Source organism: Hyperolius riggenbachi, chromosome 2 (assembly GCF_040937935.1).
Source record: "Hyperolius riggenbachi isolate aHypRig1 chromosome 2, aHypRig1.pri, whole genome shotgun sequence".
NCBI classification, from domain to species: domain Eukaryota; kingdom Metazoa; phylum Chordata; class Amphibia; order Anura; family Hyperoliidae; genus Hyperolius; species Hyperolius riggenbachi.
The window spans coordinates 26430356-26452224 of NC_090647.1; the positions used below are offsets into that span (position 1 = coordinate 26430356).

Here is a 21869-nt window from a genome sequence, read left to right on the forward strand (position 1 = left end):
GCGACATCAGCGACGGGCGACAGTTCGGGGTGCGCGCCCGTGCAACGCCGCATACTCACGGGCGACCTGTCGCCGCAACACGCGTGCGCCGCAAATTGCGGCGACAATTGTAGCCCGTGAGTATGGGCCATAATACTTTTAGCCACAGACTCTGAACTATGCATGCAGCAGATCAGGAACTCTGATTCAGGTTTTACTGGATTAGCCATATGCTTGTTCCAGGGTTTTGCATCAGACACTACTTATGCCAGAAGATCAACAGGGCTGCTAAGCAACTGGCATTGTTTACAAGGAATTAAATATGGCAGCTTCCATATCCCTCTCACTACAGGTTCCCTTTAAACAGCCAAGAAACAATGAGGCCCAGTGCACACCAAAACCGCTAGCAGATCCTCAAAACGCTAGAGGTTTTTGGAGCAGATTTCAGAGCGAATCTAGGCATTTTTAGGCCCCATTTACACTTACAAAACGCAATACGCTAGTGCTTTTGCTAGCGTTTTGCTCTGGCGTTTTTTGGCGATTAACGCCATTCACACTTGGGGCGATTTCCCGGCGAATGCGATTAGCGCTTCTATAGCACTAAACGCTATCGCCGGGAAATCGCCTGAAAATGGTGCAGGATACAAATCGCCGCAAAACGCTCTAGTGTGAATGGGGCCTTAGAGACGTTTTCTAAACATGCCTAGTGTTTTTGGAGCATTTTTGTGTAGCAGATTTCATATATTGTTACAGTAAAAGCTGTTACTGAACAGCTTCTGTAACAAAAACGCCTGGAAAACTGTTCTGATCGAACGTTTTTCAGAGCGGTTTGAGCTTTTCCTATACTTTACATTGAGGCAAAAACACTTCTGCAAACGTGCAGCAGGAGGCACGTTTCCGGTTTGCTAAAAAACGCAAACCGCCGGTGTGCACCATCCCATTGAAATACATTGGCCAAGCGTTTTCACAGGCGGAAGCGGTTTACGGATCGCTTCAAAAAGGCCTCAGAGACAGCTTGAGATAAGGTTTTACTGCAGGGAAGTTCAAAGGGTCATATTTCTGCTTTGTTTTATAGCTTAAATGACAGTGTGTGGTTTTAAAACTGTGACAATATGATGAAATGTTATTTAAAAAAAATCTATATACTGAAAATAAAACTATGAGATATTATTCCTTATCCATACTACACACAATTCATTATATCATACTTTTTTTTGTTTCAGGTTTGCTTTAAAAATGGTTGGAGCCTTGGTGTGCCCAGCTTCCCACCAGCACCGGATCCCATGCTGGCCAGCGCTGACTCTCTCATGTGTCTGACGCTGTAGGGACTGACACCGCTCGGCTGACGGCTTGCATACCTGCTGGATCACCTGTGCACCTCGTCGGGTGCATTGAAGTCTAATCCGGACCCTGCCATGGACATCATTCAGTTCCTTGCTTGCACGATTGAACTCTTTTGCCTGAAGCCTGATCTGCACTAGGCCTTGGATCCTAACACGCTGGCTATCCAACCAATCATATTATCATCTGTAGTGGTATAGTATACGGGTCCCTTCATGCCTGTCTTGATACTCTGAATACAGTGCTTTACATGTACTGCTGCATGAATCCTGCACATCCTTTGCTCTGGCTCTGGCCTTAATGCTTGCTCCTCCTTTGCATATGCATATATCCAAGTTTTTTACTCAGTGTGCTGCTTATAATCTTTTGCCTTTTTTCTGATACTGAACTGATTGCTTCACAGAGGCTGCACACTTGGAATATACTTTCTGGCCATTGTGAACCGGGCCAGGTTATATTGTTAGATCAGGGCCCTGGATCACACTAGGTGATCAGTACTAGGTTGCATGTTGTGTGCATGAGTTGGTTGCAGTGGGTGGACGGCCGTTCCATATGGGGTCTTGTTTTTAAATATATTGGTTTATGGATTGAATAAATGTTCATACTTTTAAAAATTAATAGCACCAAACTTGCTTTATTGTTGCACACACCTCGCTCTACCTTTTCTCCTTACATTACGTGGTTGCTTTAAAAATGCAAATATTTCTATGTTTGCGATTCTGGGAGCCTCCTGAAGAGGAGCTCCCAGGAGCCCTTGAGATCTTGGACGCAAGTTGGTGAGATGTTGGGGGGGAGGGGGGGGGGCAGGGGAGGGTTGTGAGAGGCTTCATTACCTAATAAGCCACACAGGATATTAACCTCTTGAGGACCACAGGCTTACACCCTCTAGTGACCAGGCAATTTTTTACAATTCAGCACTCTGCAGGTTTAACAGTTTATTACTCGACCATACAACGTAGCAGTCAAATGAATGTTACCTCCTTTTCTGCCCACCAACTGAGCTTTCTGTTGGTGGGATCTGATTGCTGCTGTGATGTTTGTTTGTTTATACATTTTATTGTTGTTTATTTTTTAATAAAAATGTCTATGTTTTAAATGTTTTCCCTTCCCCCTGATATCCAGCACTAGTATAACCCCGGACTTGATTATGTTCCTCTCCTGGGGACAGCTTAGTGACAGAGCTGTCTCCTGTTGTACAGTGCTGCGCTAGATCGCAGCGCTGTAGAAAAGAAAATTACCAGTTTTTGTCCCCCTAACAGCCTGCCAGCTCCGATTGCGGCTGGCAGGCTGTTCACAGCCGTCTTCCCGTTCCTCTTGCAGGGCATGTGTGCGAGCGCTCGTTCCCTGCTAATCCCACGCATCGTGAGATCACGTGCCCGTGCCTGGCGGAGGAACAAGGAAGCCATCCTGCGTTAGGCGGTCGCAGAGTGGTTAAAAAGGAAAAAAAAAACATTTTAAGGGTGTAGAATGGTCTATAAAATATATGTAAGGAGGTCATTATTAAGGTGGTCACTTTAGCATATGAAGCACATTTCGACACAGGTTTGAATGAAATGTTATGAACATCAGAAATCTCAGGTCCAGAAGGGGTTAATATGGTTCACCTCGTGGCAATGTCATTGCTGCTCTGGGAACGGCGACCCGCCCGGCACATGCTTACTCGGTGTCCCTGGTCTCTCGACAGATCATTACGTCAAAGTGAGAAATCGCTGAAACAAATCTTTTGACTTTGAGATGTATTTTCCCCAGTTTGGCCGCGTAAAGAACGGGCGGGGGGAACGAGAATCCCTCTACGCGCCACACAGCCGACCAGCTCCCCACCGCGCGGAAAAGCATTAATTGAACAATTCTCCGATCTGCTAAAAGTATCTTTACACCTCGCGCCCCGAGGGGCTGCGGCACCATCTGCGGTAATAAAAAGCCGAGAAGGGCCGCGCGGAGGGCACTGGGCACTCTTGAACTGTTAGGATGAAAGTGTGCTGCTTCCCCCGGGAACGAGACCGCCGTCACACCGCTTCTCACACGTCACCATCAAAAAATAGCGCGCTGGCAGAGGAGAAGAAACGGCACAAGGACAGGGAGGTTCTGCTCACTCCAGGGGAAACTTCCTGCTGGGGGACGCCACTTTCATCAATCGAGCTGGAACAGAGAGGAGGGTAACACCGTTTCTAAAGAAATAGTAAGGTGGACCAGTGGTGGGCGATCATTAATTGAAAATTCTGCAATAAAAGTCCCAGTTCAGGCATTTATTACAACTTCAAGGACACCTGACGTGAGAGGGATAAGAGGCTGCCATATTTATTTCCTTTTAAACAATACCAGTTGCTTGGCTGTCTTGCTGATCTCTTCGGCTGCAGTAGTGTCTGAATCACACCCCTGAAAGAAGCGTGTTGCTAATCTAGTCAGATTTTTGTGAGAAACATCTGATATGCATACTTCTCCAGGGTCTTTGGCTAAGGGCATTAGAGGCAGAGGATCAGTAGGACTATGGCAGGATTAGATTGTGAGCTCCTCTGAGGACAGTCAGGGAGTGGGACATGGCTATGTGCTCTGTAAAGTGCTGCAGAGGATGTCAGTGCTATATAAATATATAATAATAATAATAATACATGTCAGCTTCTATGATCTATCTCCTTCCCACTCTCTCATGGCCGCTGGAAATACCTCTCAATGTCAGGAGATTTATTTCGGTGATTTCTCACGTTGATGTACAGATCTTAGGAGGGGCTGTGAAGGCTGAGCTAAGCGTGTGCCTTGCTGGTCACTGTTCCCTGAGCAGCAATGACATTGCCAGGAGGTGAATAATATTACCTCCTCCAGGATCTGGGATTAGTGATGGATTTAACCATTCATGCCCAAGGTCAGCCTGTGTCTTATGCATAGATAGTTCCTTTGCATTAAAGGGATACTGTAGGGGGGTCGGGGGAAAATGAGCTGAACTTACCCGTGGCTTGTAATGGTCCCCCGCAGACATCCTGTGCCCGCGCAGCCGCTCACCGATGCTCCGGCCCCGCCTCCGGTTCACTTCTGGAATTTCTGACTTTAAAGTCAGAAACCACTGCGCCTGCGTTGCCTTGTCCTCGCTTCCCCTGATGTCATCAAGAGCGCACAGCGCAGGCCCAGTATGGTCTGTGTCTGCGCAGTACACTCCTGGTGACATCAGCGGGAGCGAGGACAGGCAACGCAGGCGCAGTGGTTTTCTGACTTTAAAGTCAGAAATTCCAGAAGTGAACCGGAGGCGGGGCCGGAGCATTGGGGAGTGGCTGCACCAACACAGGATGTCCGCGGGGGACCATTAGAAGCCCCGGGTAAGTTCAGTTCATTTTCCCCCGACCCCCCTACAGTATCCCTTTAAGTATAGAGACTATTTAGTCAGAACTACACTGTCCATAGATCATTTTCTATTAGAAAGTTATAATTACTTGCCGACTTCCAGCATTGAGTGGCTGCCTATCTCCTTGCTCCCGACTGTCCCTTTTTTTTGAGTGACAGTCCCTCTTTGGGAACCCAGTCCCTCTTTCTTCCTCATTTGTCCCTCTTTCAAGACTTATGTAGAGAAGATCTTTGTTAATATATGTATTTTTCTACTCAAAAAACTCTAAAATTCATGTATTTCTTACTTCCAAATGTTAATCTGAAATAAAACTAATGATGATAGAAAGGGACAGTGTGGTCTGAATGACAAATCTTGTGCTCATTAATTCTTTATGATATGCGTGGCTAGGGGTGTGGCTGGGCATGGTTAGAGGTGTGGCCTGATATGCGTGGCTAGGCATGGTTAGAGGTGTGGCAAGGACGGGTCTAAGGGCTTGTTCATACTATGGGCTTGATTCACTAAAACGTGATAACTCAAATACCACACCTTATCAAATATATCAAAGTTATCACACCTTATCAGAGTAGTATAGCGAGCGCTACGAACCCACAGGGGCTCAGGGCAGGATGAGTGCCATTTACAATTAGCAGGCATAAGTTTGTAGCGCTCGCTATGCTACTCTGATAAGGCGTGTTAACTTTGATAAGGTGGGATATTTGAGTTATCACGGTTTAGTGAATCAAGCCCTTTGAGCGCTTGACGATTTTTTTAAGTGCCGGCGATTTTGCAAATGGTCCTAAAAGGACTCGTGCAGTGATTTTCTAATAGTGTTCACATGTGATTTCTTTGAAATTGCAAATGTGCTACCTGTACCATTTTCTGAGGACTTTGGCTCAATGGAAGGTATAGGGAAATCGCAAAGCGCTTGAAAACGCGATTTGTATAGCGATTTCCCGAGCGCGTTCATGAATAAACTAGCAGACAGAAGCCCGTTTAAAGACGGGCTCTAGGGTCTGTTTCTCGCCGCCCGCCGCATGTTACTGCACGTGCACACCTGCTGCACACCTGGCCGGCCGCTCACACGCCGCCCGCCTGGCTCCCTGGCCCCATCCTCCTGTCTCTGTGTAGCTAGTCCGTGCTGCGCACATGCACAGTAGCAAAAAGCACGGACCAGCTACACAGGGACAGGAGACCCGCAGGGACACAGGGGTTTTTATTACAGAGCAGGCATGGGCAAACTTGGCCCTCCAGCTGTTAAGGAACTACAAGTCCCACAATGCATTTGCCTTTATGAGTCATGACTGTGGCTGTAAGACTCCTGCATTGCATTGTGGGACTAGTAGTTCCTCAAAAGCTGGAGGGCCAAGTTTGCCCATGCCTGCTATAGAGGATACATTGTATTTATTCATTTCTAGGTCAAAGAATTCACTTCCTGACTGACGTCAGGAAGTGAAAATCTTAATCGCTGAGCAAAAGTGCTTATAAAAGCGATTTTCGAAGCGAAAAGTAGTGGGAAAGGCGCATAAAAATTACAGTATAAATCGCTAAGTGCTTGCGATAGCGTTTGGCGATTTATAATGTGATGCCTTAAAGTGTCCTTCTTTCTTTATTCAAAAAATTGGGAGTTGTGATATCTTGCTTGGCTATCAGAAACGCTTTGACGGAACCCTGCGGGTTTTCTTATGAAGAAGGCACTTTTCAGATTGACAGATTTACAAAGGTACCGGTAATATTTGGGTTCAGTTAAACGATCGCCACGTTTATAATCTCCATTGTCCAGGATTCTTGACGGCTATTTACAGAGGAGCTGTAGTCAAAATAATGTAATGAATAAAATTGCTTATTTGTTTTTCAATATTCATTCATAAATGATTTAGTCAGTTTTCCCCCATTGTACACCCTCTCCCTGATTTACATTCTGACATGTATCACTACATCTTTAGTCCTGTCAGGTGTTCTCTGTGGAATGTTACTTTACTGAGAGTTGTGAAGCCCGTACAAAATGTACCTGGTCTCCCAGAATGCTCCAAGAGGAAAATTCCGCATATCTAAATAGCCTAGGCTAAGCATCAATGGAGGGCGGGGCTACATAACATTATACAGCAATATATAGCTATAGGAAGTGTTTCTGATGCCGGCCCGAAACCAGGAACATTACAGTAAAAGTTGACCTCAACTCAGAACCTCCTCTCTGCTGTAAAAGATAAGCAACAGCATAATAACATTTAACCACCTGGGGAACGCCTAACGCCAATGGGCGTGGTCAGGGCGGCAGCCCCAGGATCGCCTAGCGCCAATTGGTGTCAAGTCCTGGGGCAGGCATTTGCAGGATATTGTGCACACCGATGCGCGCGCATCTCCGCATGCGTGACGAAGCCCCGCTCCGCCATCAGCCTCCCCATGGCGATCGTCACTAGGAGACTGTTAGATGGCAAAACCTCCATCTATTTACACCATACAGCGCTGCGATCTAAGGCAGCACTGTACTGGGGACAGCCCTGTGACCCGGCTGTCCCCTCCAGAGGCACAAAAGCCTATCACAGCCGATCGCACTGATAGGCTGACGGAAGGAGGGAGGGGAGAAGAGAAAATAAAAAAAAAAATACACAAATTTAAAAGGAAATAAATGAAACAAATATTTACAATAAAATAAACAAACATGCTGGGGGTGATCTGACCCCACCAATGGAAAGCTCTGTTGGTGGGGAGAAAAGGGGAGAGGGTCACTTGTGTGCTGTGTTGTGTGTGCGGCCCTGCAGCGAGGCCTTAAAGCTGGAGGGAGGAAGGGGGGGGGGGGGGGGGGTAAAGCCTGAAGTGATTAAAGAAAAACATTTCTTTTTTACAGGTGATACAAATCCTGTAATAAATCTGCAGTGTGTCTACTTCCAGCTTTCACGGAAGCAGACATAAGGTTAACATCCTGTGCTTACAGAAAAGCTGCTCTGCTGTGGCAGCCAGCTGACACGGCTGTGAAACCAAATTACAGTTGTGATTAGTCACAGATGAGGGGAATTAGACAGGCTAAACTCTCTAAATACATACAGAGTGCATTTTTCTCAGTTTCCCTTCTGTCCTGTGCAAGAGTTTAGCTCCACTTTAAATCTCTCTCTGCACATGGAATGGGAGGGGCTGCTGTACATGGAGGATACACATGGAAGAGGGGGCTGCACATGGAATAGGAGGGGGCTGCTGTACATGGATGTTACACATGGAAGAAGAGTCTGCACATGGAATGGGAGGGGGCTGCTGTACATGGATGATACACATGGAAGAGGGGGCTGCACGTGGAATGGGAGGGACTGCTGTACATGGATGTTACACATGGCTGAGGGGACTGTACATGGAATGGGAGGGGCTGCTGTACATGGATGTTACACATGGCTGAGGGGACTGTACATGGAATGGGAGAGGGCTGCTGTACATGGATTATACACATGGGAGAGAGGGCTGCACGTGGAATGGGAGGGGCTGCTGTACATGGATGATACACATGGAAGAGGGGGCTGCACATGGAATGGGAGGGGCTGCATAGAAGGATAATACACATGGAAGAGGGGGCTGCACATGGAATGGGAGGGGATACAGTATATGGATGATACACATGGAAGAAGGGGCTGCACATGGAATGGGAGGGGCTGCTGTACATGGATGATACACATGGAAGAGGGGACTGTACATGGAATGGGAGAGGGCTGCTGTACATGGATTATACACATGGGAGAGAGGGCTGCACATGGAATGGGAGGGGCTGCTGTACATGGATGATACACATGGAAGAGGGGGTTGCACATGGAATGGGAGGGGCTGCTGTACATGGATGATACACAAGGGAGAGGGGGTTGCAGTTGGGAGGTATGATGATACACATGGAATGGGAGGGGCTGCTGTACATGGAATGGGAGGGGGCTGCTGTACATGGATGATACACATGGAAGAGGGGCTGCACATGGAATGGGAGGGGTTGCTGTACATGGATGTGACACATGGAAGAGGGGACTGCACATGGAATGGGAGGGGCTGCTGTACATGGATGTTACACATGGAAGAGGGGGCTGCACATGGAATGGGAGGGGATGCTGTACATGGATGTTACACATGGAAGAGGAGGCTGCACTTGGAATGGGAGGGGGCTGCTGTACATGGATGTTACACATGGAAGAGGGGGCTACACATGGAATAGGAGGGGATGTTACACATGGAAGAGGGGGCCGAGCATGGAATGGGAGGGGCTGCTGTACCTGGATGTTACACATGGAAGAGGGAGCTGCACATGGAATGGGAGGGGCTGCTGTACATGGATGCTACACATGGGAGAGAGGGTTGCACATGGAATGGGAGGGGCTGCTGTACATGGATGATACACATGGAAGAGGAGGCTGCACATGGAATGGGAGGGGGCTGTTGTACATGGATGATACACATGGAAGAGGGGGCTGCACATGGAATGGAAGGGGCACTGATGCACAAGAAAGGAGCCATAACATACGGTACTTGGATGGGCACAAAAAGTATAAATCCAGGCCTGAGAACGAGGCTCTTGCACGCTCCACACAGCTTATAAAGTAACAAATTACTTTATTGGCCAGTAACTCTGATTCTGAGAATCCCCGTACACACAGGACCGCCATGTGTCCCCACATGCAGAGGGCACTCCCCAGTTCTGAGTAATGATGTCAGCTGCAACTAATCTCATCTGTAGATCTCAATTCAGCTCAATACCACATGAGCCACAGATGTTGAAATCACTTCCTGCTTCTGCGTATCAAAGGCCAGATTCAGTATATCTGCAGGAAGGGGTTTGATGATGCTACAGACTGGAACTGCTCGCCGTTAGGGTACCATCAACCTCCCTGGCGATATGGTTACTTCCGGATTTTAGAGTCTAAAACTGGTGCAATTTATTCTCACACTTTTAGACCCATAAAACAGGGGAAAAAAATCCTACTATAGTGAGATCTGCTGCAGCCCGGCATATTAAACCCCCCCTCCCCCTGATCCAGCAGAACTGCAGTTCTCCCTCCATCCACTGGGTGGCGCTGCAACCCTATAGTGTGATTGCCGACTTTCATCATGACGACAGATGACAATCAGAGGGATGCAGAGCCTCCGAGGACAGGAAGGAGAATGTCTGCCGGCATCTGGATCCCGAGGGAGGTGAGTTACAAAGCCCGCTGCGCTCAGAGCTCTGCATTCACCTCCTGGTGGCTACCCGGAGTTAGGCTCAAAGTTACTGCTCTGAGCTAAGGATTTCCGGGCCGAGCCTGACTCGTGGGTTACCGCTAAAGCACAGATGTGAGGAGTTAAACAAAAAATCTACTTACCCAAGGCTTCCTCCAGCCCCTGGTAGCCGTCCTGTGCCCACTCCACAGCTCCCGGGGTCCCCTCCATTACAGATGCCAACCGGGATCTACTTCACCTGCGCGATTGCCGCTCACGTGGTCTGGAGTGATCACGTCAGCGCGATTGCGAGCGGTGCTCGTGCAGGTGCATTAGATGCTGACCTGGCGAGGTCGGCATCTGCACCAGAAGGGATTCCGGGCCACCGGCTGGGAGCGGAGCGCGGCACAGAACGGCGGCCAGGGGCTGGAGGAAGCCCCAGGTAAGTAAATCCTTTTTTTAAATTAAAATGGTACAGAAAACCACACAGTGAGCTTGATTCACCAAGCTGTGATATCTCTCATCACGGTCGCGCTAGCGTTTTGCACACGCTATAACGTACGTAATGGTTTTCATGCGCAATTGCAAATTTTCGTACAAAAATTCACATCTGCGTGTGAAAATCGTTACGTGCGTTATAGCGCGCGCAAAACGCTACCGCGACCGTGATAAGAGCTATCACAGCTTGGTGGTGAAAGTCAACATGAAATGATTCTATAGACAATTGGAATACAGAATTTTATCGAACGGAATGTTGCATCATATCTCAAGAGAGAAAATGCCTTAAAGAGACACTGAAGTGAAAAAAAAATATGATATAATGAATTGGTTGTGTAGTACAGATAATTACTAGAATATTAGTAGCAAAGAAAATATTCTCCTTGTTTTTGTTTTCAGTTATATAGAGTTTTTTTTTATAACATTGCCTCATTCTCTACTATTTGCAGTTTACACACTACTCAGCATTCTATATGATTTCACAGAGCAGAACTTCAACAGTGTAAGAAAGAGAAACAGAACTTTTAGTATACTCCTCTATTTCAGGATTCAGGAGTGGATTTACGTACTTGCATCAGTTGCACCCCCTACAGGATATCCAAGACTCAAATAAATGAGTATAGGGTATGAATTCACCATGATGCCTGCCCTGATAATAAAGTGAGCATTAATTGGGGACATTTGGGAAGAGGGAGACACCCACTGGTGACGTTGACCCAGGGAGTTGTCTGCCTGTGATCTCTTGCCAATCGTGAGTCACACTCCCTTTGCGGGTCACTGACACAGGAGCCCTGTACACAACAAGACCATGTGACTGCACTGTGACAACTCACCAGTCATGTGATAGTGCTGATGCACTGATCCATTTTACCAACCTTCCAGCAGTGCTTGCTATGGACTGATATGACCCAAGTAAGGGCACAAAGAACAAAAAATTCAACGAATCAAGATCAGTTCTTTAGGATGATTTGTGCCCTTACATGACCCCTGCCCCGGGAGGATGTTTCGGGTGCACTGATTGGTTGATGAAAGGATGACTTGTGCCCTGCCATGACCCCTGCCATGACCCTGAATGCTGTTTTGGACACAGTGATTGGTTGATGAACTGATGGCTTGTGCCCTGCCTTGACCCCTGCCATGACCCTGGATGCTGTTTTGGACACAGTGATTGGTTGATGAAAGTTGGCTTGTGCCCTGCCATGACCCCTGCCATGACCCCGCCCCGGGAGGACGTTTCGGGCACACTGATTGGTTGATGAAAGGATGACTTGTGTCCTGCCATGACCCCGCCCTGGGAGGCCGTTTTGGGCACAGTGATTGGTTGAGGAAAGGATGGTTTGTGCCCTGCCATGACCCCGCCCCGGGAGGCCGTTTTGGGAACAGCGATTGGTTGATGAAAGGATGGCTTAAGCCCTTACATGACCCTGCCATGACCCAGCCCCAGGAGGATGTTTCGGGCGCACTGATTGGTTGATAAAAGGATGACTTGTGCCCTGTCATGACCCCTGCCATGACCCAGTCCCTGGATGCCGTTTTGGACACAGTGATTGGTTGAGGAAAGGATGGCTTGTGCCCTGTCATGACCCCTCCAATGACCCTGCCCCGGAAGGCCGTTTTGGGCACAGTGATTGGTTGATGAAAGGATGGCTTGCCCTTACATGACCCCTCCAATGACTCTGCCCCGGAAGGCAGTTTTGGGGACAGTGATTGGTTGCTGAAGTAGTGACCCACCTTTGATGAACTGTCCCAGGGAGATGGCTTGGTTGGGCTCGGGATTGCTTTTGAAGGCGTCCATCAGGGCAGGCTTGCTCTCCTCGGCGCTCTCGCTCGCGGCCTCCTGGAGAAAAGAGAGGAAAATATTCAGTGAAATCCCAATGGAGGGAAAAACTCGTTAGTGCTCGCGGGAATGTAATGTTAAAGAGGAAAATGTCAAGGTTGTTTGTCATACGTGACCACGATGTGTCCTCCTCAGCTGCCAGGTGGCGCCGCCAGTGACGGTACTGGGTGACATTCTGTGACATGTTTTATTGTTCTGCCTCATGACAGCTAGGGATAGTCAACGAGACGTCAATAATTCATGCAAATGTTATGCTAATGTTATGCTAATGTTATGCACCCTGGAAGTGGACGTGCTGCATTGGATCAGTCTGTCTCCAAGCTGCACGTTGTGTCGTCTTCCCTCTCTCATGGCCTCAAAACAACTTTTTTCTGTTCCTGACTGGAAATAACAGGTCCACTTCAGGTGGCCATTAATGGTACAGTTTTCTTTTATGGTCCATAAATAAACCAATCAGAAAACCGAGATTGTAATTAAATGGCCAGAATCAGGGGTGTAACAATAGCCCCTGAGACTCTCGCAGCCACGGTGGGAGCCCAGAGGCCGAGCAGGCCGGTCCTGGGGTGCAGAGTAGCGGAGCATTATACTGTACCTAGTTCCAGCGGCGCGACAGGTCCTCTTCACTTCCTTTTCAGTGTAGCCGCTGTGCAGCCAATCATATAGCAGCTCACAGTGTTGGATGCTGCTAGGAGATTGGCTGCATCATTGAAGAGGACCTGTCACAACACCAGAACTAGGTACAATATGATGCTCCGCTGCCAACCGACTTTGCAAGGTCGGGGGAGGGGGGAGATTGTGTGCTGTGCCGGGGGAGAGGGGTGGGCCAGCGCACACATGGCACCATGTGGGGAGGGGGGGGGGGGGGGGGGCATGGGATAGTTAACCCTTTAGGAGATTTATTTAGAGGCTTGCAAGTGCTCCAGGCCAATTTGTTTTAGCACTTTATTTCTTACTTGTTGTATTTCCTAGCTTCTAATTAGTACTGTTGTTTGTAATGTGTATTTATGGCCACTTGTCACCAGGGGGCAGTGTGAGACAATAACAGAGTGCTTCTGCTTTCAGTTTGTATATTTCCTGTTAGCAGAGAGAGAGAGAGATCAAAGCATTCCAAGAATTTACAGCACAACGAGTTCTGCTGACCTGAGGTCAAAAGCCGTGCACTTATCTCAAACCAGATAACTCTATTGAAGATGCTAATGGGTTCAAAGAAACCAGAGGTGTGAAACATAGGGAAGCTTATTATTTCCTTTTAAACAATACCAGTTGCCTGGCTGTCCTGCAGATTTTTCTGGTCAGTGGGGTCTAATCTTGTCAGATTTGTCATAGTCACCTGCATGCTTGTTCAGGGGCTATGGCTTAAAGTATTAGAGGCAGAGGATCAGCAGGACAGCCAGGCAATGTGCATTATTTAAAAGGAAATAAATATGTAAACCTCCATATCCCCTCTCACCTAGGGCTTGATTCACAAAAGAGTGCTAACTGTTAGCACGTCCGTTTTTGCTTAAATTTTCGCATCGCGCGCAATCGCAAATTTTCGCGCGAAATGGATATTGTTTTCGCATGAAAATTCCCGTTTGCGCGTGAAAACATTATCGTTTCGCGTGAAAATTCGTGCGAAACCGGCCGTGCTTACAGTTAGCACTCTTTTGTGAATCAAGCCCCTTGTGGACCTGAACTCAGAACTTCCTTTCTGCTCTAAAAGATACACAACAGCATAATAACCTATAAAGAAAAACATTTCTTTGTTGCAGCTGATACAAATCCTAAAATAAATCTGCTCTATTTCTACTTCCTGATTCATGGAAGCAGACATATTAACCTACTGTGCTTTTCAATGGGCTTATCTGCCATTGGCAGTCATGTGACACAGGGGAGACGTCAGATTACAACTTGTGATTAGTCACAGATCAGGGGGAATTAGACGGGCTAAACTCTCTAAATACATACAGGGTGCATTTCTCTGTGTTTACCTTCTGTCTTGTGCAATAGTTCAGGTTCACTTTAAGTTACACAGAGCTGATCACAGCACATTAATCATAACCATAAACGCTGATTGAATCGAAGTGACCAATCTAACGTTTACTATTGTATGCTATCCATGGGTTGTGAGCGGAAATTGGTGCCAAGCCTGCTGCAGGAAGCGATTTATTAACAATGAAAACTTTATTAACAAAAACAAAGAAAACCATAAATAAATAGCCAATTGGATCATTTTACCACCGATGGGTAAACAATGAAAACAATCTGATCTTTTCCGATGGAATAAATCTGTTGTGCCCATCGACCATTGCTACAATATCCGATTGATAATAAAATATTTTATAACTGATCTCAGGATCAGCCGGCCCATCCACCAGGCAAGCTAGGCAGGTGCTTGGGGCCATGTGGGTGGCTAAGGGCCCTCCAGCCACCTTCTCTGACCCCTCTCCACTTCAGCTTACCAAAAGGACACAAATCTACTATCTTGCCTAGGGCCCCAATGCATCTTAAAGGATACCCGAGGTGACAGGTGACATGATGAGATAGACATGTGTATGTACAGTGCCTAGCACACAATTAACTATGCTGTGTTCCTTTTTTTCTTTCTTGCCTGAAAGAGTTAAATATCAGGTATGTAAGTGGCTGACTCAGTCCTGACTCAGACAGGAAGTGACTACAGCGTGACCCTCACTGATAGGAAATTACTACTATAAAACACTTCTCTAGCAGAAAATGGCTTCTGAGGGCAGGAAAAAGATAAAAAGGATCAATAGTTCATAGATTTTAGCTCTGGCATACTTCAATGAATGTGTCATTGAGCAAAAACCATAACACAGTAAAAACGTAAAAAGTAAATTTAAATATAAAAATAAAACTGTGGAATATCTTAAAAAGTCATTTTTAGGAGAAGGAGGATAGATACAATTGTTTATTTCATTTGTTTCTTTTCACCTTCGGGTGTCCTTTAATCCATCTCTGACTGATCTGCAGCATCCCACCCTTCTACATTTGGCCAATTCGATCTAATTTATCTGTTCGGAGAGTTGGTTGTAAGCGTGAAGAGGATGGTGAAGCTGTGTGTGCGTTGGGTTCCTATAGCGTAATTATACACCAGCCTATCCACGTCCGCATAGCGCTTGGCACACAAGCCTGTTGTTTTCCTTCCTTATACAACCCTGATATATAATCTTCTGCTTGCATATTTATGCCTCCCGCCAGCCATGTACTAATTAAACAGGTCCTCTGCGGGAACCCCCTGACTTTCCAAGCATTGTCCTTCCTCCAGATGATCCGGGTAGCTGCAGATAGAGGAGGAATGAACGCCAGGGGAGTTTACTGAGATAAAAAGGTCCTCGCGACACGGAACCTACAATAAAAGCTAAATATAGAGATAATAAACAGCCGCAAAAGCCCCGCTTCAGAATAGAATATACTGCGGTGGTTTTCCCAATGAGGGGAAGCTGCCTGCAGAGGGAGGGTATTGGCCACGAAGCAAACTACGTAACTACATAACTTTTTATAATTTAAAGAGGCCCTGTAGTGACATATAGTAAAATGCAGTAAATTATTCACGATACCCACTAGGCTGTTTAAGTATAACTATACGGACTATAACTATTACTCACCTCCCCTGAATGCAGAGCTGCAATTCTCCCTCCGTCCACCGGGTGGCACTCTTACCCTATAGTGAGATTGCCGTCTGTCGTCATGATGAGTGACGGCAATCTCACCAGAAGGTTTGAGAGTCTCTGAGGATCCGGAGAAGAATGGCTGCCAGAGTCTGGATCCGGGTTAGGTGAGTTACAAATGCGGCTGTGCGCAGGCTCTGCATATACCTCCCAGCGGCTACCCCGAGTCAGGCTCAGGATTTCTGCTCTTGGCTTCTTTTTTTCCACCCCAAGCCTGACTCGGGGTTACCGCCTGGGAGGTTAAAGGAGGTTTGTAATGCTTTCCTTGCATTGAAGGACATCCACGGCTAAGTAGTTCCCGGGAGAGTTGATCCAGGGGTTTTATCTGACAGCATCCTGGAGTTGGGCAGGATTTTTTTTTCCTTTTAAAGGTTAATTTGCCCAAGCCTTATAAGGGTTTTTGCTTTTTTGCTTTCCCCTGGATCTACTGGGATATATGTGAGAGTGCAGGAGAGAAATGTACCTCATTTGTGCATAGCATATTTTTCAGACTATAAGATGCACCCTTTCTCCCTTAAAAAAAGTGGGAAGAAAAAGTCAGCTAGGGGGCACCGAGGGGGACACAAAGGGAGAAACTGGGGGGCAGGAAGGGAACACTTGGGGAGAGGAGGAGGACAGTGGCGGGACAGGAGGAGGACATGTAGGACAACATGACAACACAAGGAGGACACAAGGGGGGCAGGAAGAAGACACAAGGAAGACGCTAAGGGGGACAGTGGGCGGACACTGAGGGGGACAGGAGCAGGACAATAATTGGGGGAGAAAATCTACAAGACGCTCCTTGACCATGAATGCATCAGGTTTAGATTTTTTTTTTCCCCTGGTTGTTGCCCTCTAAATCTAGGTGCATCTTATGGTACAGGTCAGCGGTGGCGAACCTATGGCACGCGTGCCGGGCCTGGCACGCGTAGCCTAATCTGCTTACACGCCACCGCTGCTTATGAACTGGCCGCAGCGTCCACTAGACGCCGCCGCACCAGTTCATATCTCGCAGCCCCGCAGTCTCCCGGGAGGCAGAGCAGGGCTACGGCAAGATGGCTGCCGACGCCCTGTACTAAAGACTATTTGTGTCTCCAGTACAGGGCTTTGGGCGCCATCTTCCCGTAGCCCTGCACTCTGCCTGTCAGCGGCAGCGCGGGAGACTGCAGGAGGAACGTCCGGGGCAGATGCGCGCCAGAGCCCAGCCGAGAGAGAAGACTTCTGTCAGGTGAGTGCATTACTTTTTTTTGCAGGTGAAATGCGGCCCACTGTGTTGTTTTCTAGTAAAATGTTTTGCCACATTGTGTTTATGTCCTGTGACATGCTGCCCACTGTGTTTGTTTTCTGGTGAAATGTGGCCCACTGCGTTTGTTTTCTGGTGAAATGTGGCCCACTGCGTTTGTTTTCTGGTGAAATGTGTCCCAATGCGTTTGTTTTCTGGTGAAATGCTGCCCGCTGCATTTGTTTTTTGGTGAAATGTGGCCCACTGCGTTTGTTTTCTGGTGAAATGCTGCCCGCTGCGTTTGTTTTCTGGTGAAATGTGGCCCACTGCGTTTGTTTTCTGGTGAAATGTGTCCCACTGCGTTTGTTTTCTGGTGAAATGCTGCCCGCTGCGTTTGTTTTCTGGTGAAATGTGGCCCACTGCGTTTGGGGTTTTTTGGGTGAAATGTGGCCCACTGCGTTTGTTTTCTGGTGAAATGCTGCCCGCTGCATTTGTTTTCTGGTGAAATGTGGCCCACTGCCTTTGCTTTCTGGAGAAATGTGGCCCACTGCATTTGTTTTCTGGTGAAATGTGGCCCACTGCGTTTGTTTTCTGGTGAAATGCTGCCCGCTGGGTTTGTTTTCTGGTGAAATGTGGCCCACTGCGTTTGTTTTTTTGGTGAAATGTGGCCCACTGTGTTTATTTTCTGGTGAAATGCTGCCCACTGCGTTTGTTTTCTGGTGAAATGCTGCCCGCTGCGTTTGTTTTCTGGTGAAATGTGTCCCACTGCGTTTGTTTTCTGGTGAAATGTGTCCCAATGCGTTTGTTTTCTGGTGAAATGCTGCCCGCTGCGTTTGTTTTCTGGTGAAATGCTGCCCGCTGCGTTTGTTTTCTGGTGAAATGTGGCCCACTGCGTTTATTTTTTTGGTGAAATGTGGCCCACTGCATTTATTTTCTGGTGCAATGTGGCTCACTGCGTTTGTTTTCTGGTGAAATGTGGCCCACATTACATGATTTTCTGCTGAAATGTTACCAACATTGCATTATTTTCTGCTGAAATGTTGCACACATTGCGTTTATTTTCTGGTGTCTGGGGTAACTGTTGCTGCATTTATTATTAAGGGCTCATTTACACTACAGAACGTATGCACGAATGCGATTTCATGCATGCGTTGCCAACGCACAGGGATCGCACGGAATGCACGTTGTGGTGCACTAAAGCGTGAACGTCGGCAGCTGCACCCATCGGGAAAACGTACGCGTTGTGCGTTAAAATGTTCCCAGATGCGTTACAACGTAACGCATGGGAACGCACACCTGTAGTGTGAATGGTAACATGGAAGTCTATTGACTTTCATGTTACCATATGAATCTTACATTATGTGCGTTGCGTCAAAACTGACAGCGCAGCACATAGTGTAAATGAGCCCTTAATGGTCATAGTTTGCTGTATTTGCTGCTTTGGGGTTACGGCGGGTATAAATAGCATCATACAGTTTCTGCACACCCATGATGCGAATCCTCGTTTCACCACATCATGGCGGAAACACTGCTTTCTTATGCCTCACTGTTACATCATTACGTTAGCTCCGCCCATACAATATCATGACCACGACCATATTTCGGCACCGCAACCCCCCCCCCCCCCCCGCCCCCCATTGGCACTCGGAGATAAATAAGTCGATGTTAGGTCGCAGTTTGGGCACTCGGCCTCTGAAAGGTTAGCCATCACTGGTATGGTAAATATATATACAGTATACCTAGGAGTGTTTTATAGTCCAAAAAATATTTCTTTCTCTTGTGGTTAGACTTGACAGATGTATTTTTTTCAACCAAACTATCTAACTATGTTTAACATCCGTCGATTGAAAATTCAGGATCTGTAGCAGTTTCGGCTTTATTTTGGAAAACAGTGACACAAAGTTTTGATATTTGTTTTGAAGCAGCATTCCTTTAAAAAAAAACTAACAAAAAATAAAGGAAGTGAATAATATTTTGTTTGCACCACTTCCTCCTCCGCCCTGGTCACAGGCGTCATGACTTGAGTGATTTTGTGAACTGAATTAGCTTCATTACTGACGTCTGGGGACAGTCCCAGTTTTTTTTTTTTTTTTTCAACAAGTCCCTGAAAAGAGAAATAGCACCATTGTACGTATCTATATTGGTGTGAAGAAGTATAGTTCTTACTTCCCGATTGACTCTGTTATTAGATTCTGAATGGCTTCTCATATTTCAACAGGAAGTGATATTTGACAAAGGACTTACAGTATAGAGCCCAGAGGTATTATCCAATGGGGAGGCAGAACTGCAGCCTAGCAGGTTGGGGAAGTCACCAGAGCTATACCTGGTGGAGGGCACACAAGGGTTTTGGCTACTGGGGGTGGTTTTAAAAGGTTAGCTGCTGGAAAGAAGAAGAAGGCAAATGAAAAGGAGTATTGGCTACTGTTGGAGGCTTGAGATGGCGCGTACGTACAAAAAGGGCGCCCGGACAAAAAGGTCGCGGGGTGTAAACGCTAATTAATAATTAATCATTAATAGCGTTTATAAAAATAGTGTGCTATATTTCGTTTACAAATAATGTTTTACAAAATTATAAATTATTAAATAATGTTTATGAAATCGGCAATTGTGAAAACGTTAATCTTCCCTGTTTCAAAAGTGAAACTTATAATTGCGCTTATTAAAAAAAACAATAATATATGTTTAATTGTTATAATTGTATATTATTGTGAATAACCTTCATTTATGGTTTGTTCTTATAATAAAATCTGAAAATATTCTTTATAACGATGATATAAATATAACTACGTTCGTAATAAGTGTTGTAAAACATTAGTAAGTATCTATCTATATATATAATAGAGTAAGTGCCTAAACCTTCAAACAAGAAGAAGAAGTAGCGCCCTGCCCCCAGGGCCGGTCCAAGCAAGAAGAAGGGGCTGGTCCAAGCAAGAAGAAGGGGCTGGTCCAAGCAAGAAGAAGGGGCTGGTCCAAGCAAGAAGAAGAAGTAGTGCCATATCAAACCAAGGGCAAAGAGGGATAATTTGCATATTCAGTAGCAGTGCATTGTGGGTAACCACAAATGTTCACTTATAGCTGAATTATTGCAGTTTTGCTTCTGTTTTAAGAAGGAAAATTACACCAAGATTTGCTTTTTTTTTGTAGGAGGGCTTTTTGGTCTATTTTATCCTCCTATACATTCTTAGTAGTTTGGGTCACCCTGAGCTGCTTGGTTACTCTGTTGTACTGGTCCAAGCTCTATCTCTTACAGCCTTATCAATCCCTGCTATGTACTGATGAGGGCCAAATGGCTGAAACAGGCTATCACTTGTGGGTTTGATATGACTGTGTAAAACTTAAAGCTATAGGCTTGCTTGGCTTACTATGGGCTTGATTCACAAAGCGGTGATAACCCAGTTATCACGCCTAAAAGACTTTAGGCGTGATGACCTTTTCACCACTGAGTTATCACCGCTTTTTCCTGCTCTTCGCGCGAAGTTACCGCGCGTACGCGCGTACGCGCGTGAGAGCGCGCGCAAAGTCCCATAGGGTTTAATGGGAGCTTTGCGCGAAGCGTCGGGTGCTGCGCGCGCACTTCGCGCGAGTTTCTTCTTATCACGCCTAAAGTGAGTTTAGGCGTGATAAGGGGCTTTTCACTGGCGTGCAAACACTTTGCACCGCTTTGTGAATCGAGCCCTATGGGTGAAACGGAATAATTTGCATATTTAGTAGCGGTGCATTGTGGGTAATCACAAATGTTCACTTATAGCTGAATTATTTCAGATTTTCTTCTGTTTTAAGAAGGCAAATTACACCAAGCTTTGATGTTTTTAGTAGAAGGTCTTTTTGGTCCCTTTTATCCACTAGAGATGCAAAGTTCGAATCATTTCAATGATTCGGATGATTCGAATCGGATCATTGAAAAAATCTTTGATCCGAATCTCGGATCATTTTACTAGGGAAGCATTGGGGGCGGGGGGGGGGGTGAAACGACTAGCACGACGGGACTTTCCCTGCAGTGGACAGACAGAGAAGGGGAGAGGGGTGGACAGATAGAGAAGGGGAGGGGGGGTGGACGGACAGAGAAGGGGAGGGGGTGGACGGACAGAGAAGGGGAGGGGGGTGGACGGACAGAGAAGGGGAGGGGGGTGGACGGACAGAGAATGGGAGGGGGTGGACGGACAGAGAAGGGGAGGTGGGTGGATGGACAGAGAAGGGGAGGGGGGTGGACAGATAGAGAAGGGGGGATGGTGGACAGAGACGGGCAGGGAGTGAACAGAAGGGAGGAGGTGAACGAAGAGGGGTGAGCAGAGAGCAGAAATGTTTTTTTGCACAAAATACCCAATTGCAATCATATGTTTTACATATATTTCACCTATATGTTCATCTGTATACTCTGAATGCAAACGTCTCACAGTGAAAGAAAGCATTCCCCTTTTCTCACCTGGAACACATCATAAATTTAGGGAGAAGATAAGTGCAGCTGCTTAGAGCAGTGCAGGAGGATCATATTGCACAGCAATCACAGTGCCTGTGTTCCAAGCTGTCTGCAGAGTTACTGAGCTGTGCTTCTCAGCCAAAAGTTTCCCATTTGTTCACAACTACAACAGCCAGCATATAATCAGCAGCACATTATAGCCAGTATGTGTGCTCTACACATATCTGGCAGTGGCACCCATGTCCCCTCTCCCAACTACCTGTCCCTGCAAGGCTGGCTCCCCTCCAACTGAGCGATCCATCTCCGTTCTGCTTCCAGGACCCCGCTGCCCGCTGAGAGAGGGGAGGGCGTGCCGCTCCTGGCTCCACCCCTTTTGATCCGAATCTGTTCATTTTGATGATCCGGATGATTCGATTTACAAAAGAGATTCAGATCAAAGATCCGAATCGTTCATG

At 46.8% G+C, this 21869-nt stretch overlaps 1 protein-coding gene across 3 annotated transcripts in view; it reads right to left on the bottom strand.

Annotated features, from left to right (window-relative positions):
* Positions 1-21869, bottom strand: part of SLCO2B1 (solute carrier organic anion transporter family member 2B1) — a 191017-nt gene that overhangs the window by 43342 nt on the left and 125806 nt on the right. For all 3 annotated transcript variants that reach the window (XM_068266579.1, XM_068266580.1, XM_068266581.1), the window contains exon 8: positions 12023-12128. In XM_068266579.1, the coding sequence (XP_068122680.1) occupies positions 12023-12128 (106 nt within the window). The remainder of the gene's footprint in view (positions 1-12022; positions 12129-21869) is intronic.